This window comes from Plecotus auritus (genome assembly GCF_963455305.1).
Source record: "Plecotus auritus genome assembly, chromosome: 2".
NCBI lineage: Eukaryota > Metazoa > Chordata > Mammalia > Chiroptera > Vespertilionidae > Plecotus > Plecotus auritus.
Window position 1 is genome coordinate 217,344,329 of NC_137771.1, and position 19,472 is coordinate 217,363,800.

The 19,472-nt window shown below is 41.9% G+C and overlaps 1 protein-coding gene across 8 annotated transcripts in view; it reads right to left on the bottom strand.

Moving 5' to 3' along the window:
• Positions 1–19,472, bottom strand: part of APP (amyloid beta precursor protein) — a 229,305-nt gene that overhangs the window by 75,609 nt on the left and 134,224 nt on the right. For 2 of the 8 annotated variants that reach the window (XM_080657581.1, XM_080657580.1), the window contains exons 7-9: positions 16,782–16,949; positions 14,405–14,461; positions 4,647–4,780 (exon numbers count right to left, since the gene is read on the bottom strand). In XM_080657581.1, the coding sequence (XP_080513707.1) occupies positions 4,647–4,780; positions 14,405–14,461; positions 16,782–16,949 (359 nt within the window). The remainder of the gene's footprint in view (positions 1–4,646; positions 4,781–14,404; positions 14,462–16,781; positions 16,950–19,472) is intronic. The other 6 variants (XM_080657585.1, XM_080657584.1, XM_080657583.1 and 3 more) reach the window with 3 other exon arrangements.

Below are 19,472 nucleotides of genomic sequence, written 5' to 3' on the forward strand. Positions count from 1 at the left end.
AGAAACATCGATCAGCTGCCTCCTGCACACCCCCCACTGGGGATGTGCCCGCAACCAAGGTACATGCCCCCGACCAGAATCGAACCTGGGACCCCTCAGTCCGCAGGCCGATGCTCTATCCACTGAGCCAAACCGGTTAGGGCTGTTTTGTTTTGTTTTAAAGTGCAACTCCTACTTGAGCTGGGTAAAATGAAGAACAGAAAGATCAAGAAAGCAAAATTCTGACTTGTTAACAGATGTTTACTGGAAAACTCGGTGGACTCCCAAACCATGAGACAACTTGATTTCTTTAATTATAGGTATTTATCCCTAAAGAATTCATTTTTTCCAATGACCTTCAAGATCACAAAAAAAGGGAGGCTTGTAATAAATAACTACGAGATAACACCACATCAAATCACCAAGTGAGTTTTTAATTAGATACTTATTGTGTATTAGCGTTAATCTGTTGAATAAGATACAAGACAAATGCCCCCCCATGTTGTTTTCATGAAATTATGGACAGAATAGAATGGGATGTATGCTCTACTACACTTGACAAGCATATTAAAAATGACCTAAAGAGCTCACAGCAAAATTGGGGAAAATGATCCATTGCTATGAAAAAGAACAGAACACAAAAGAACAGAAACATATTGTCCCAGATACTTTGGTGTCTCCAAGAATGAATGAAGGTCACCTGCGGGGAGGGGCTAGGGAAGACTGCTTTTGCTTTTATGGATGAGATAAGCCTTGCATTGCAAATATTTCAATTTCCTGCTTCAGGAATGTTCTCAGTGGCGGTATTCTACCATGAATTCTTCAAAATTACTTTGAGAGAGAAGTCAAATGTTTCACTGGAAGGTGAAAAACTTATTTCCCAAATTAAATTTGTGCAATCTCACCTTGTATATTCAGAACTTTCATTTCGAGCAAAGAAATCATGAAATAATGAAGGAGACTTATTTAGCTAATAAATTGAAAATAAGCATTTCTAGAGAAATAAAATTTTGAATTTCAGAGAAATTTAAGTATATCCTACACCCTTGGAAATAAAACAATTCACCTATAACACCACACGAGGTCTACTACTGAAAGATAAACACATACAGCAGGCTCAACATCTTCCTGTGAACAATGGCTTCCTCAGAGCTACACTGATAAGAGACAGCATTACTGCTGACCTGCTAAATATCAGATCCAGTACTTAGTGCTTTCCAAAATCTATCTCATTTAATTGATTCCTCACAACAGCCTGTGAGATTAGGCATGGCCACCCTTATTTTTGAAACAGGTTAAGTTACCCACTTAAGGTCATGCAGGAAAAAGGAAAAGGAAGGATATAAACCAAGATCTGTGTGGCTCTAAGTACCATGCTTTTGTCTCCTGTGGCCCTACAGGCAACGTTCTAAAATGGCAATTCTAGTAGATGAGCTCATTTTATTTATATTTGGTGACATGAGGAAGGGCCATCCCTAGATGTTGATGCTTATCTTAAAAATAATACATTTAGCCCTAACCGGTTTGGCTCAGTGGATAGAGCGTCGGCCTGCGGACTGAACGGTCCCAGGTTCGATTCCGGTCAAGGGCATGTACCTTGGTTGCCGGCACATCCCCAGTAGGGGGTGTGCAGGAGGCAGCTGATCGATGTTTCTCTCTCATCAATGTTTCTAACTCTCTATCCATCTCCCTTCCTCTCTGTAAAATATCAATAAAATGTATTTTAAAAAAATAATGATACATTTAGAGAAAGATCAACTTTCATTTTAAAGACCTTCATTTCAAGAATACACTGACACTGATAAATTCCTAAGTAATAAAAGTACTTATAAGCCATTCAGCATCTTATAGTTGATAGATTCTATTCATAACATATGGCAACAGAAATCTACAAATTTAGAGTTATCATGAACCACAACAAAAATACTGAAATACCAAAATAACCCAAATCCTCTGTATTTGTAAGAAAACAACAGAAACTACAATAAAAAATAATTTAAAGAACTACATTTTTAAAAATTAGAAATGTTCAGAATCTGGCCTTTGTGGCTGTGGCCAATCTTATGAAGCAATTTCCCACTGCATGGCAAAAGTTCTAGCATCATCTGGATTTATGGATCTTCAAATACTGGCAGTTTCACGCAGAGAAATGACAACTAATACGAAGAGATTTAAGAGGCAGGCAAGCTCAGAGCCAAACAGTCCCCAGAATTCAGTGGCACAGATCACAAAGATAAATGTTGATCTCAGGCATATCACATTCCTGTGACCAGCTGGATCTGGCTGGCTGCATTCTCTGCTGTAGGATAACATCTCTTGCGTTATCTCAGGTATAGCTAATGGCTAAAAGATGAAGAAAATCTATTAAAACTTGGACAAACTAAGCCGTGTGTTAAGTAGATGTGCTGAAATAAAATTAAGTTCATATTCCAGGAGAGATTGATAATATCTAAAACTTGGGGAGCATTTGAAATCAGTTCTCTTAATAGGCTCAAAATAATCAAGATACATTGGGGAAAATAATTCAGGATTTGTATTTTTTTTTTAAAAAAAATAAGGACTATTTAAGTGAGGTCAAGAAAAGATACGCGAGGTTAGTAAGGTGACATAAACTTATAGGGACTAAAAGTTTACAATCCAGCTAGAGAGATAAGACACACACACACACACACACACGTCACACGTATGTATATAAAATAATCACTAATAAAATTGGCGATCAAATTTGTCGAGCTGAATGAAAAGAGCAATGACTGCTTGTCCCGTTGTGAGGATTACATGGGGTGTAAGGAATGGGTGAGACTTATAATGGGAGGAGCAGTAGAAGGGCATTTTCAGAGAAAGTCAGTGCCTAGCAGGAGTGGGCAAACTTTTTGACTCGAGGGCCACAATGGGTTCTTAAACTGGACCGGAGGGCCGGAACAAAAGCATGGATGGAGTGTTTGTGTGAACTAATATAAATTCAAAGTAAAGGAGCGGAGGGGAGAGCAAGAGAACCCTCCGCTCTTTCAGCTCCGCGGCCGGATAGAACAGCCGAACAGGCCGGATCCGGCCCGCGGGCCGTAGTTTGCCCACGGCTGGGTTAGAGCGACGGGAAGGCCAAGATGAGATGAGCACATGCAGAGCAGAAGCCAACAGCATTTCCTGCTGTCTATACGATGATGGTAGCAGTTGGGGGTGGAAAAAAAAGTAGGAAGTCTAGAGTTGGGGAGCAGGGGGTTGGGGTGTGAGAATAGGCACTGGAAATGCCATGCTGAGCAGTCAGTATTTGTTCTTGTTATTTTTCTTTTTTTTTGGTCCCAGATGTGGATTTTGAGGGCCGTGGAAAGCCCCTGAAATCTTCATAAACAAGAAGTGAGAGAGTTTAACTTTAAAGGACATCAGCTCAGCGGCTTTAAGTATGACTCGTAGTCATCCTGGATTTTGTAACAGAGATTACTTATCACCTTGTGTCTTTCCTAAAGAAAGATCCCATTTTTCAAAAGAACTGTTTCAGATAAAACATCACTATTTCCGTATAGCTAGCTTTCTGGTTCCACTCGCATTTGAGTTTTCATTAAGGGCGACAACTAGAACTGCATTGTATTCCAGAGCCCAAGTACTGCGATCATGCCCCACTCCCTGTCCCCAATGTTATTATTCCTAAGTAGCTCAGTATTGCGGTCACTCTCTTAAAAAAAAGGAATTGTGTTGTGCCTTTCTAGATACATTAGAAGTTCTATGTTTTACAATGTAGGTTCTATGGTGATTCAGATATGGTGAGGCCAACACATCAGGAGACGACTACAAGTGAAAAGATAGCCTCTTGCTCAGTTTTCAATGTAGCACATGGGGAAGCACCGGAGTCGGTCCGGAGGCAGAGAGCGTGAGAAGGAAACATGGATAAAAACCTTTATTGTGGTTTGGGAGGGAAGGAGTGAGGGAGGCAGGGGAAAGTGGCTAAGTGGACTTACGATTGACTAGTTTGGATTTTGAGTGGCTGGTTTGCACGGGAAAGATGTGCTTGCAGGCCAGTCATTTGCTACCTCTAAGAACTGGCTCGCCCTGGGAGGGGCAGTCTCTCCCAGATATCAAATCATTGGAAAAGACAGAAAATAAAAAGGCATGACTACTATAGTCTACTAATGACCTATGTGGATCTTAAAAACATACATAGGGGACTAGATGAAATGGTTATTATGCTTTAATTTAGTTTTAAGTTTTTATGGTCTTATGAATGAGCTTTGTAAGAAATGATTGGCTCAATGATATAATAATCAGGCATTTAATACAAAAATATTCTTCAACATTAACTAAAGAATGTTTTAAGGGATTTTAATTTACAACATGATGGTTACAGGTATTATATATATACACCGAGTAATAAGACCATCCAGAATGTAGTAGACATATTGAATTTCTGCTTGCACAATCCTATGATACTTACTATACCTGGATCTTTATTAGGTGAAATGATCAGGAGGATAAAAGCCTCCCCTCCAAATCAATACCTTATAGAAAATGTTGAAAATTAAGACTTTAAATCTTTAAGAATCTGGATTAAATTAAAGACTCCGACCCACCCCTAGATATTTATTGGCCCCTGAGCCCCCGTGGAGATCCTGAGGCAGAGGCAAGACGAGATTTCCTCTGCATTGTAAGGCTGGAGCACGAAAGAGTCACACTACCTGGGACATCCTCTCTCGGTGCCTGGCCTCCAGCCTCTCTTTGGCTTTCTGGAAATGGGCGTGTTCATTCTCATCTCCGGGCGTCTCCAGATACTTGTCAACGGCGTCAGGGGTGCTGGCTGCGGTTGTAGGAACTGTAAATGGAAGGGAAGGAGGGTTGAGAAGAGAAGCAGACTGTCCAATCATTTCAAAGAAAGCCTTATTTTCCATTATTCCAGAACAAAGAGTTTAGTACAGAAGCACACACACGATGTTAATGCTGTTGAAGAAAATACCATGAGACACTTCCCAGCACAGCAAGATGCGTGTCACCCCTTCCGAGACTCAGGTGAAGGAAAATCTTGAAAACTGTCCCTTTTGTGATTATAGTATTACGTCTAAAATTCGTTGCAAAACAACAGGCATAGAGCAAAATAGTTTGTGTTTAACACAGACACGTTGTCCTAAATTCCTATGCTTTACTAAATTAATTTTTGTAACCTTGAAAGTAAACAATGGTATCCATCAATTAAGATTCCTACAAAACCCAAAGACATCTCAAAATTAGCCCATTCTAGAATAATTGCACCTCAAAGCAAAGGTAAATCCTACTGTGTATTTTAGATAGCTAGATTTCAAGCCATCTTTTGTGAGAAAATATTTTAAACACTATTAAAAAAAAAAACCCTCAAAAAGTCAATAAATGCATTTTTGAAATCACAAAAAGACCTTTCCTCTTTCACAAATGAGAACAAGTTTAAGTTCTTTTGGCATACTACAATCTGGCAGAATGACAAAATTAGGCAAGTCACATTTTACATTTTGAATAAATAAAAATGTTTGGAGTCATATTCTCTGATTAGGATAGCCATAGGCTGTGTGTCAACCATACCATGGCACCCTCTTTGGAAAAGTGGAATTATAATAGTTACCATATGAGTAGAAAAGTTCTCCAACTCTTGTGTAAGTTGAAATACAACTTTATAATAGCAAGAATAAAAAAAATTATAAAGAATGAGCATGTGCAGTACATTGAACAGGATTACAAATATTTCAAGTGTTAAACCTTTTTTTAAGCACATGGAAATAAATACAAAGACTGCATTCTGTATTTATTCCATTTGATCAAGAAATATGTCTCTTCCAGTCTATCCTTGTTAATGACCTCTGTCCCTTCAGCTGAGGACTTTAAAGGGAAGCAGTCTCTCTTTTAATCCTTAATTCAAACGTGTGAGCCACTGATTCTAACAATGCCTCTCAGCTAGTGTGAGCGAAGCGTTTCTGTATTCACAGCAGCCAGCAGACCAGATCCCTCTCCAGCCAAGGACTGAAGAATGATGACACCTCTTGATATTTTAAAATGAATTTAGTATTTCATTACCACTACACTGCAGCTGGTGAGGAGGAAGGAGAGAACATTTTAAGGAGGAGTTTGTGCAGAGAGCTCATCTTCTATTTCTCGAATATCCCTACATCCAGAAGACACTGTCATACCAGGACTGGCTGCCATCGTGTGAAGTCCATGGTGGACCAGAGACAGCACACCGCGGGTGGTGACAGGAGCCGGAACACCGGCGCCTCATGTCCCCACCCTTTCAAGGCGCTTCCTTTGGGAGAGACTCAGGACCACCTGTGTCTCCCAGGGCACCGAGCACCGGGAGCTGTGTGTGTTTCACAGCCACTTTGGTCGCCTGAACCACGTAGGAAGGGAAAACAAACTGGCTTTAGGGGGCTTTATTCTTGTGTTGCTTTTTAAACTTCCACAAAGCAGTTGGTACTGTTCAGACCCCTCGGAGGTTCCCTAGGTACTGTGATTTGGGCCAGATTTCCACGTTGGCCAGATAATAAAGCCTCCATTCATTAGTGAATACTGTGCCAGACACTCGACACATGTTCTCACTTAACATGGGGGGAGAAGAAAAAATTACCCTGCTACATATATTGCACAGAGGGGAAATACTATCATTTAACATACCTGCTCACATCCCCAAACACACATGAATAAGTCTGATTTTAGGGTTAGGAAAACCATGAAAAGGCTCTAAAGTTAATATTTAGAGTAGTGAAGGGCTAATCCATCAACATGTTTAGGGCACTGGGAAGGGTTTGTTTTGGTTAAAGAACAACATGAATTGGCCCAAAACACGCTTTGTTATGACAGCTGTCCCTTGCCCCCCCTGTCTCTCCCCCCCACCCCCCCATATGCTTCCTGGTAAATGTCCTCTAACAAGCATTCAGCAGCAGGATTATGGGACAGGGGGCAAGTGAAAGAGCCCATAGACCTTGAATCTGAACAATCTTTCAGCCTCCGGCCCCTGCTCAAACATGCTCATTCATAACTTCTGCAAGCAAGCTTGCTGGGTCGAGTCACCTTTCCAAAGACAACGAGACTGGAAACTCAGTGTTAAGCATGTTTGGCTCTAGGTTTAGACGTCTAGCTGCGAATGCTAAGCGGCACTCCCACCACATATGCATGTGACTTTAACTTCCAGATGACTTTCATATCCATTTTCTTAGTCTCTTAGCAGCCTGGCAGAATGTGGCAGGGTGCACGCCTTGAGCACGGGTGTCCATACATAACAGAAAACCAGTTCCAGCTCCCAGCACAATACTGCACCAAGGTCAGTCAGCTTCCAAACCTCAGTGGAATTCTGAATGAGAAATGCTTTTGATCTAAGCCTCAACCCTTTTTCTTTTTGCAACCCTGGGAGGTCGGAGGTTATCTGAGAAGCTGAGACAGTAGCCAGGATGTTGACTATGCTGCCTTGAGAGCGTTTGCTCATTCCGTTATTCCTCCAAGTAATATTATGGCTTCTACTTTAAGTGAGGCAGGTAGATAGAAGAGACCAATGAACAAAGACCCTTGTCCTTGTGGAATTATGTTCCAGTGAGAGAAACAACCACCTCAAAAAATAGTAATTCACATTGTGAAAATGTGATTTGCATTATGGAGAAAAAGAAAATTAAGAAGCCAAACCCCCACCCTCCAGTTACCTGCTGCAGGAACAGGACAGGCAGGTGAAGAAACTAGCACAAAGGTCCTAAGAGGTGAGAGTGCCTGGAAAATTCCAGGACCAGCGGGGTCAGTGTGGCACGTGCTAGGGAGAGAGTAGGGAGAGAGGCAGAAGAGAAATGGGGGACAAGAGCCAACATGGGCTGTTTCAAGGAGGGAAAATGTGATATAATGTGCTTTAAAGGATCACTCTGGCCCAGTCGGTATGGCTCAGCGGTTGAGCATCGACCCAGGAACCAAGAGGTCCCCAGTTTGATTCCTGGTCAGGGCACATGCCTGATTGTGGGCTTGATCCCCAGTAGGGGGCGTGCAGGAGGCAGCCGATTGGATTGATGTCTCATTGATGTTTCCATCCCTCCCTCTCTCTTCCTCTCTCTCTCAAAAACAAAACAAAACAAAAAAACATATTTAAAGGACCATTCTGCTAAGGACCAAGCAGCAGGAGTAAAGGACAAAGAGGAGGGTGGCTTGGAAAAGTGGCAGGGAGGTGAGGTGGTGAGTGACTCACTGCAGGTCCCTCCCCTCCTCCCCACAACACACACCGATGAGAAGGATCGGATTCACTTCTCTCACCACACAGCACTGTTACCTGAAACCATAGGTAACCAGATGCTAAGGGAGATATTGTTTTCACCTGTGTGTGAGGGTTCATTTCAGTTTTACAAACGATGCACCAAGGCTTGGCACCACACTGCCACCTCCCACTGCAATCTCCCCTGAGGACCTGCAGAGCTATTGGGGGGAGCGGGGGGGGGGGGGCGGCTGAGGAGGAGCAGGTTTGCTTTCATTTTATTAATGAACCCTGGCACTGTACCCAATGTTCCCGTCACAAAATACACTGTCATCACTGGGGACATAAATGCCAAGGAAACATTTCCGTTCCTGAGTCTCCCCTGAGAAAGCTTTAATTATAAGGGAGGTTACTCCAAAACAAGGTGAACACGGGCGTCTGCAGAACGCAGCAGGGATCACCCTCCTTGTCCATTTGCTGGGCCTCTGTGTCAGACACACCGTCGAATTTCAGTTTCCACGGACCATATACTCATTTAACGTAATTAATTTATTTTTCTTTTTTTAGAAATATGTTTGTATTGACTTCAGAGAGGAAAGATAGGGAGAAAGAGAAACATCAACGATGAGAGAGAATTATCCATCGGCTGCCTCCTGCACGCCCCCTACTGGGGATCAAGCCCGAAACCCCGGCATGTGCCCTGACAGGGAACTGAACGGAGACCTTCTGGTTCATAGGTCGATGCTCAACCACTCAAATACTCATTTTAGTTCTGATTTTGTAATCACTGCATTGTACTTCATTTCATATTCAGACTCAAGGCAGCAAGAACGTGGAGTCCAAAACTAGCAACATCATGAAAAGTTGCCTCAATCATTCTGATATTTGTGTGTTTGCTCAGTCTCTAGGGTGACACATAGATGTATAGTCATAATGGGCTCAGGATGCAAAAAGAGGAATAAGCCCACCTTTAAGCTGTTAACAACTGAGACCACCCACACCAGGCCACACGGCGAATGTTTCCCTTAAACAGAGGCCCATAAATGGCATCTAGTCAATATACTAACATTAGACGCTAGCAGGAAAATTTGATTAGTTTCCTTTTGCTGGCAGAGAGGCAATGTATTACCTCGATAGCACTGACAATAGAAAATGAAAGTGAATTAAGACCCATATAAGTCATTGCCTTATCACGGAAAATGCTATTTTATACAGAGCTAGCAATACTGTCACTTGAAATGGCTGTGATTTATCTGAGAGGGGGCAATGGGGATAATTTATATAGAGGTAAAATGTAAACCTGGAGAGAACGATTTTAGGTGAAAATGTAATCTGAAAGCACGGCAGAGCTTTGCAGACTGCCACCTCAACTTTCTTTTTCTAAAAAAGGGCTCCATTTCTCTAATTCCAAAACAGCTGAAATCCCCAATGCACGTGGAACTCAAATATCTATTGCCGCCTCCCACTCCCAGTCCGAGTTGGAGGAAGCATTTATAACATGAAAATAGTTTGTGATCCTTAAATGTGGTGGACACTCTCAAAAAAAAGAACAACAAAAAAAAAGAACAAAGGCACTTTCCCCGATATGCCTTTGTATCAGTATTTTATAGTCTGTGCGATCATGGTTGGCAGACCATCAATGCATCATGTGGACATAAGATAATAAAAATGTAATCTATGCCGTGTTTACTCTACTCTAGCCAAGCTACATTTCTTTTTTATGCCTTATGGACACGGACTGATGTGGGAATTTTGTCAACTATGTGAAAGGAGCGTGGAAGGATGAATGCTGGTGTTATTTTTATTAATATCGACACCCTACTTAACACAGTGCACCAAAATGGAAAAGAACCCTCAAGTCTGAATCTAAAATGTATATATGAAACCATAGTGATAATAACTGGCATCTAGACTTTCTTAACCCTCGGCTATTGCTTTTTTTCATCAATTTTTTGGAAGCAATTTTCAACTTCATTATGGCAGATCATAAAGGGGTGACCTGTCACGGTTGCTCAACACTCAACAGATGAGTTCAAAAAGTCAAAATCCTCAATATTGTCCACTTTCCCTAGAAACTGCAGTAGGAAAAGCCAGATGGAACGGTTAACCTCTGTGGAGGTCTTAAAGGATGAAGCCAGTTTCATTTTATTCCAGCCTTCCACAGCAAGCTTTCCCTTCCCGTGTATATTTTACTTTATATTGTTATTTAATTCTGTCACATACTTGAGTCTCATGGCACCAATGAAACTGTCACGTTATTAAAACAGGGTATTTGGTTTACTTTGCTGGTGTCCCTTAAAACACCGAACTCATCACCAGCACATCCTGGGCTCCAAAGTAGCAGCTTTATTAAACCAGAGATTGGCCTGCTGGTCTCTTTCTAAGTAATGTTTTATGGGACACAGCCGGATCTATTCATTTAGCCTTTGTCTGTGGCTGCTTTCACACTATAACTACTGAGTTGAGCACTTGTAACAGAGACCATATGGCCTACAAAAGCCTAAAATATTGACTCTCTGCCCTTTTAGAGAAAAATTTTGCCAACCCTTTATTAAACTGCATACTGTTCTTTGCAAATAGCTAAAGAATAGAGCACATATATAATGAACATTTTTTTTTACTGTTCTGAGTAAATGAGCTTTTTGTTTTTCTTCTTTTTAAATGCTGGTTTGCAAAGCAAACCAATCATTTTCAACATTAGAGTTTCTTACCATGGTATCTAGGAGGAAAGGGCCATTCTTTTGATCCTGATCATTTCTGGATACCAAAGATGTAGCTTCTTATACTCATTAATCTAAATGGTTTCATTGGCACTGATGTGACATATAATTTAATGCACCACCACGTCTTTTAATGCTAGTAATTGTTTTTAATAATGCTTGGCAGTTTTATAAAAATATCACAGTTCTGTTAGAATAAGGGAATGTGGCAACGGAAACTAACAATTGCTATTTTGCAGTTGGAAGAACAAGTACGTTGCGGTGAAGAACAATGGTTCAAGTCTGGCCAAAGACTAAATAGCCCTGGCGTTCAGGACAACTCTGCTAGGGTGACACATTCCATTCAAAGGCCACACAGTGAGTTATCTACAGTTTGCAAATTGCCAGCTTCTGAGGCAACAACCTTAGAACCCGGGATGGTGGTTTGGCCTGACTTGATATGTTCTCTGGAAGAGGACTAGTCTATTCTATCTGGGCCATGTGGATGGGAGTAGACATCAACTGTTTCCCCTTCCCCAATCCTGCCTGAGGCCAGATCTGCACCTGTACAGAGACCCTATGGTCATAAACACACATATAACTAGGCCACATGGCATCTCTACAGATGGTCATTCTCTAGCATATGCAGGGATTCTGTGAAACGAGGAAGACATGCAACTTCTACCTTAACTTGCACATACTGAGAGCTACGATAGTGGTCTCACAAATTCAATTTCATAAACATCTGTTGAGAACTGGAGGATCCTGACATTCTAACACTTCAACGTGCCTTCAAGTGTACGGAAAACGCACATATTTACATCAGCCTTGTCATATCTCTGAATCAGGTGTGGGCACACTACCAGTCTACATCAGAGGGTCTCACCTGGGGGTGATTTTAACTGCCCTCATCCCCCAGGGCACATTTGGCAAAGTCTAGAGATATTTTTAGTTATCGCAGCTAGGATGGTGTTACTGGCATCTAGTAGATAGAGGCCAGGACGCTGCTCAACATCCTCCATGCACCCACCACATGGAATCATCTGACCCAAAGGGTCAACAGGGTCGAGGCTGAGACCTTGCTTTAGGTGTTGTTTCTATCACAACTCACCGCAAGGAAAGGAGCAACATGGGTCATCTGTCATTCTCTTTAGTCAGACCCCTTGGTGTAGTCAGCTGACTAAAAATTGGCATCATGCTCTTTGTGAGATTAAATACCATTAAGGAGTCAGTTTGCTTGCCATTACAGACATAACCTGGTCAGGAAAATACTACAAGAAAAAGATCATACTCTCATGTGAAACAAGCTAATCTATAAATATTTATGTAGTAATGTTGTTCACAAACATTGCACTGGGCAAACTGAAGGTGAAACTTATGCACTGTCCTAAACCCAAATGGGCAGACACAAAAGTCACCAAATGGGGAAGGGCTTTTTAAAAGGATTCAAATCCATATGCAGTATAGAGGCAAAATGAAAGCTCTTCGTCTCATATCTGTTTCCTTTCCATCAGTAATTTAGATTCTTCCTTGTAATAAAGCCCCAAATTCAGTGTCCCTTTACATTGCAATGTTCAAAATTGTTTTCTATGACCAAGATTTTAAAATATAGAAATACCTAATTATAAGAAGTCTTGACAGGAAAATTATTGTATTTATAACATAGACCATCACACATTTTCTCTAATGTGTGCAATCTTATATTGGTTTAACTGGAGCCTTTTCTATCTCATTTCGCATTTATGATTTGACTAGAAGCAACGCAGACTGAGAAACCCGTAAAACCAACCACCTTCGTGAAAAGAGATACCCTCCAATGAGGTTGGTTATGGGGCTCCTGGTTGGAGAAGGAGCCAAGTGCAAGCCCAAGCTGCCAAATCAGAGGGGCTTGTCCACCTTTCTAGTTCTGGCTCATTGTCTCCAACTCCAGTCTGCTGCCTGCGTTTGACCTCCAGATGACCATGACTTTTTCAATTCAAATGTGCAGCTTTGCTATAAATAAGATAGTATAGCTGTGCAGGCTATAAATAACTAGAAATTATATGCTTTCCCCAGTCTGTTTATACTAACACTGCAAAACCCTTCCCTTGCTGTGACTGAATGGCCTCTGTAGATAGACTAAGAAAATATAACGGCAAAAATCACACTTCACCCTCTTAGAATGGAAAAGAGTCAGGGTCCCAAACACACTACAAATAGATGGAGAAAGTTACTGAGACGGAGAAAATTCCAAAAAAATGTTTCAATGTCTGTTTGGAAGAGTTAAGGACACAAGTACTTCAAGAAAATAAATTTATCAAGTAATAATGCTCATTTCCATTACCTAATGAAAGTGGGAAAATAACATTATTTTGTATGCTAAAATAATATAAAATAAAACTTAAAGTAAAAATAATTGTTTTGTCAAAGGATTGAAAGACATTTAATTCATTGAGGCATGCTATATTCATGGCATTTATGAAAAAGTGTTTTTAATATTTTCCATCCACTTTCAATACTATCTACTATATTCTTAAAATGTGCTTCTAAACCTCAAATACTGTTTTTCTAATATAGAAAACAATGTCAGAACCAAAGAGTTGGCCATTTGGAGTATGGAGCACAGCCATAATATTAAGTTTTGACCTGGTCCTGCCATTTTGATGGCTGGGGAAAAGTCACTGAACTCTTAAAGCCTCATTTTCTCAGGTGCACAAAGGAAATGAGGAAAAGGCCCACAGTGTTCCTGAGAATAAATGGCCCAGAAAATGCCATGGCAGATCAATGTATTATCAATCTTACATGTGATATCTGTATTTCCCCCTACTCTTTCTATGTCTACTCACTTCCAATACTTGCAATGCTCTTAGAAAGAATGCTTTTTCACAATAGGAAATATGTTTATTGTGGTCGTAAAAACCACACCCTCCAAAGTTATAGATAACTTGAATGCATTTGAATCTTATGAAGGCCAGTAAAAAACTTTTCTGCTAACATCTTTTGTAAATCACATAATTCTTCAACTGTAATTTTTTCTTTTTTAAAAAAGATAATTGTTTTAATCAATTTTGAGACTAGATTTTTTTCAGGGTAATATAAATAAAGGCTAATTTTCTGTTGATTACCAGAGGGAGAGGGGGTAGGGTGAGGTATACGCACTGGTACCTGTAGTTAGTACAATGCATGCACATTGCATATTGTTTCCTGGGAAACAAGTCACTTATAAACATAGCCACTTGTTAAACCACGGCACCTGGGAGCTTTAAGAAACAAAACAGTGATGCCAAATAAAACACAACAGCAGTGTTTTAGGTATAGTATTTTATAGAACTACCGTATACTAACTAAAAAGGGGCCTGATCGGAAACAGAAGCAGCTTAGTCAATGCCCTTAGCTGGAGAGCTGAAGTTATCTGGCAAAATGAGACATCATTTCAAACAAGGCAATGGAAAGAGACATCTTATTCAAAGACAGGAAGGCGTTCAAGAAACAAGAACCATGCAAAGAAGGTGACGACACTGGACTGAAAACCAGCCATGCACCTCCCCTCCTTCCCCTCAAGTGAATCACAACGTACGTTTAACAGGATCTTGGGGAAGAGGCTCCTGGGTAGTCTTGAGTAAACTTTGGGACACTATGGAGAAAATAAAAGAACATAACTAAAAACAAAAATAGAAACATGAGAATGATGGCTGAAACTCAGTCACATGATTCTACTAACCAAAGGAAAAATCAAAAACAAAGTCATAGAATGAAAAACAAAAACTAAACCAATATCCTGAGGTTGGCCCCAGCATGGACCCAAAGGCAATGGATAAACAGAAGATATATTTGCACATAACATCTTGGAATCCTGGGTACTTTGTCTCTGATAGTACATCCAAGTCCCCTGTTGAAGGGTGATCCCTGGCTCCCATTCTCCCTTAGCGCCCAGCGTCACCAGTTCTCTTCCACGCATTCTTCACGGCATCTCTATCGCTTCATCCGTTCACAGGGCAGCCCCCGGCTCTCAGCTTTCGGCTCTCGGCTCTGGCTATTTGTTGAGGCTTCACTCTTCACTTATCCTTCCACCTTTCTAACTGACCCTCAGCCTCTCACGTTTACTTTCTTGATAAATTATTCTGTAACCCACTTCCCCTGAAACTGAGCACTGCCTGGCTTATCCATTACATCTTCGTTGGGGGCATGAACCTTTTGTAAATCTCAGCAAAATGAGTGCCATCCAGGGCACCTCCAGAGGCTCCATCTGAACTCTGGTGCCTGCTGGCTGCTCTCTGAATCAATCCAAACTGATCAACTGGAGAGGGTATGTGTAGGGGCTGCCATTGGGGGGTTTGTTGTGTGTGTGTGTGTATGTGTGTTTTGGGGGGACGGGGGCAGGATTCGTGTTTCTAACTCTTGAGGCAAATCCATCACTGCTAATAATTTTCAAAAACCCTCTTTCTTATATGTTATGTGCATACATATTTATAGCCCCCTCCAAAAAAAAAAAAAAATTTACCTTGGAAAAGAAGGAAAAAGTTGGAAATATGTCAGGAAATCTCCCCCAGCAGCGAAACCGGTCAGAACCTCTTTCACAAGGGCCCTTTGTTCAGAGGGTCCAGGCGACAGAATCCCCGACGTGTTCCCGGTTACCTGACCTAATTAACTTCTTTGTTTGAAACTGAAGAAAGGAGTTTTTTTGCCTTAGAAGCTTCAACCATCCAATCCGAGCCAGGAAAGATGCCCGTGGGGCTGCCAATTCCTACACCTGTTCTCACCCAGGACAGCTCTTCCACAGGAGACCAACGGGAACTTTTCCATCAGATGCCACTGGGATACCGGGCTTCACCGGAGAAGGTCATAAAGGTGCTGGCCCTGTTTTTGTTTAGCTTAAGCTTCTGATTACACCAATAACAGTTATATAATCCTTATCACCCCCAGGCAGGAAACAGTAACTGTTACCCTCCCTAAGAGGGGAGAACAGGAGTCTCTCAAACAAAACAAGTCACAATTATTGAATTTAATCTCCAATAGATCAGGTTGCATAACTATCTCTGGAGTAGTTAAAACTTCCTACTCACAAACAAAAAGTAAATAAAATAAAGTTGAGGATTTAATGTGGGAGGCTGTTGAGAACGGAAGTCCGTATGCCCGCTGTATGACTTCCTGGGACCTATGTCTGTGGAAGAAGTTTCAACTCGCATGGAAGTCACCTCGACTTCATTTATTCATCCCCAGAGTTATGGACAGCTTCAAGTTCAAGAGAAAAGGCTTTGGAAATTATATTCCCTGAGCCTTATGTCCTTGAAGGTTTCTAATTTAAGTCAAGAGCTGTCCTCTATTTCCAAGAGAAGACATATAAACCCGGCATTGCACATGTCCACGTGTGAGGTCAGGGGCCACAGGGACATTGCCCCCTTCTGACATTTGAAGGGCATGTGCTCCATTCAGTCCCATTCCCTCCCCACCACAATAGAAGTCCCACATAATGAAATAACTCAAAAGTACTCAGTCACAGCAAATAGGCCTTACCAATGCAACCGAAGCCTCGTCAGCCGGGCTTGCAGTGGTAAACCTTATTTGCACACGTGGTGCACATGTACAGACCCAAACACACATGTACACGGACAAACACATATGTATACATTTGCAGAAGAGCTGAGAAGGCAAAACAGCAACCCCAGCTTGGCTTAAAGAGAAGCACTCGAAAGTCCCTAGAGATTACAAGACGTGTGCACCACAGCTAGTCAAAGGACACACCGTGGCCATGCTGTGTTAGAGAGAGACAGAGATGTGTGCTCATGGTCGGACATCCTGGAGGAGATGCCTGGCCATTAGAGAGGTGGACAGAAATGGGGTTAGTGGTGGCAACAGACCCGTCCCCAAGAACCAGGAAAACCAATCTGTTACAAGGAGCATAGTCAGTGGCGAGAAAGACGAAAGGTGGCCAGGCTGGAGGAAGGTCCACTTACTGACGCTGCCACACACGGCCAGGCAGTACTCCTCTGTGTCAAAGTTGTTTCGGTTGCCGCCACAGCCGCCGTAAAAGAAGGGGGCGCACTTCCCCTCGGTCACATCAAAGTACCAGCGGGAGATCATTGCTCGGCATGGCCCCGTCTCGGCTTGTTCAGAGCACACCTCTAGTCAGAGGAGATGTGGGGAACCACATTTAGCATGAAAAGGAACCGGCTCACTGTTCACGCACATGTTTACTTTCCTAACGCATGAGTCCTCCCCGTGGTAACTCGCATTGGGTTTATTGGGCAGTGTCTGCAAACATGTACTGACCCGGCAGGATTAGCTCAGAAACACAGCAGTGCATTCAGAGCTGGTTAATGTGCAGCTCTCAGTGGTAATAAGAGGGTTCCAGCCGAAGGTGAACCAATCTTTCAGCTGCTTTAGATGAATTATTAAAGGCCTCGAGGTATCTGCACATCAAAACTTTTCTTCACTTTGAAAAATAAACTTTTCCTTTATAATAACTTTAAATTACTCTGCAGGTGTCTGGTGAGGATGCAAAAACTTTAATCTCTCACAAATATCTGAGTTTCTTTAATAAATGACTGCCTTGACTTGAAGCACAATTAATTACACATATTTTGAAGGTGATCCAGTTTTCAGCTGTCCAATGACTGATGGCATTTGAAAGTATATGTAATATCTGCCAATGTGACCTCCAGTCAGTTGCATTCTCTCTAATCAAAAAACGATTATTTGTATATTTACCTGTCCCTTGAACAATAAGGTTCCAAACAATAAAACATAATCAAGCAACTCTAATTTGTTAATACATACCATGCATTGTTTTACATTCAAACACATCTTACCTGTCATCATGCTTTGACACCCTCCCTAAGATCAGTTTCTTAATCCCTGATTTACTCAAGTGTAGTAAACAGCCCGATTTCATTTTACTTTGATTAGAATAAGAAATCTACCTCCCACGTATATCCCATGTATATTCCATGTATATTCCAGGCTGCAGGTAAGATTACAGAGAGCCTGCTGGTACCTTAGCACACACACGTGTCTTGCTTGTTCTTTGCTTTACTAACAGAACATGGGAAAGCAACCTTCTTCTGAAAGATAAAAGCCATACAAAACCCAGGGCTTCCAAATGCGTATTCAAGACTGACCATAATCAATTACTCAGAGACAGAGGTCCCCAGCGTGTCAAAGAGAACTACTGTTTTATTTCCCCATACACTCCACTCACCGATCTTCCCAACCAAGGCCAAGAGCTGATGGCAAAACCACAAACTGCTGCCATCATGATGGTGTCAACAGAGTTGGGAGGGGCAGTTAGCACTGAGCCCCGGAAGATGAGTGTCAAACTCCCTGCAGGAGAAATGTCCGGGGTACAGCTATGTAAGATGACTCCAGCTCTCTTTAGATGGTTTTCAGATGGAACCATCTGGCGCCAGGAGCATCAAGTTCAATGTCACTCATTATTAAAATCGTCTCATTCAGTACTGTTGCTTTGAAAGTCCATGATCTCCAAGCAATGCGATTTAGTTGGTTTTATGCATCGAATTCTCTTGTACAACAAAAATCTGCCAACCTGTTGAGGTAAGTATCCCATCTACTAGGCAATTCGATTTATCTTCCCCAAATTAAAGGACTGGCATTCTGAGTTATAAAGGGTAAGTTAGGGCCGAAACCGGTTTGGCTCAGTGGATAGAGCATCGGCCTGCGGACTGAAGGGTCCCGGGTTCAATTCCGGTCAAGGGCATGTACCTTGGTTGCGGGCACAGCCCCAGTGGGAGGTGTGCAGGAGGCAGCTGATCGATGTTTCTCTCTCATCGATGTTTCTAGCTCTCTATCCCTCTCCCCTCCTCTCTGTAAAATATCAATAAAATATATTTAAAAAAAAAAGGGTAAGTTAGTTTTGGGGGGTCTGATCTTCTCTGAGTTACTGACAAAGCAGCTTCTGGGCCGCAGAGCGAAAAACCAGCCCCAGGTGTGGAGTAACTGCCAACCACAGCCACCAGCTGTCTCCACTCCTGGACTTTATCTTTAGTTGTAATAAATAACAGTAGGCTGGTTTTTCCCCTTCTCTGTATTTCCCTCACCAATTTGTACACACACATGTAAACGTTTCTTTTTCTAAGAGGCAGTAACACTTCTCATTCATCTCTTCCTCAGGCAGTACTGATTCCAACAAGACTACAAGGCCATGGTGTGTTGAGATTCCACTTGGTTGGCGTTGGCACTAGAGTTACAAGTGGCCACTCCCAAGGAAGGCACAGAATGTATGACCCGAAGTCACAAGGACACAGGCAACAAGCCACCATGCCTCAACCATGCAAACTGATCCTCACATTTTATACCTCTCCGAGCACCAAACACATGCCTTCTGACGCCTGTCTGCACAGGCCCCATTACGCACCACAGCTCTGCAGGGCAGGAAGCATGCCTTTGCGAAAATATCTCCTATGCACTGAATAAAAGTGGTAGAATTTCAGGTGGGTGCAAGTGATGAGATGAAAGAATGATGATCAAAGGAGATAATCTGTGATTGATATTTGCCCGGTGTAAACTAGTTAACAATTTCTTACTTCTGATAGAGGCAAAACCTCCCGGTCCAAAACTCAAATGACATTACAATATACTTTTGTTTTCCTATACCAAGCATGAAACATAATGACACATCCATTTTTAAT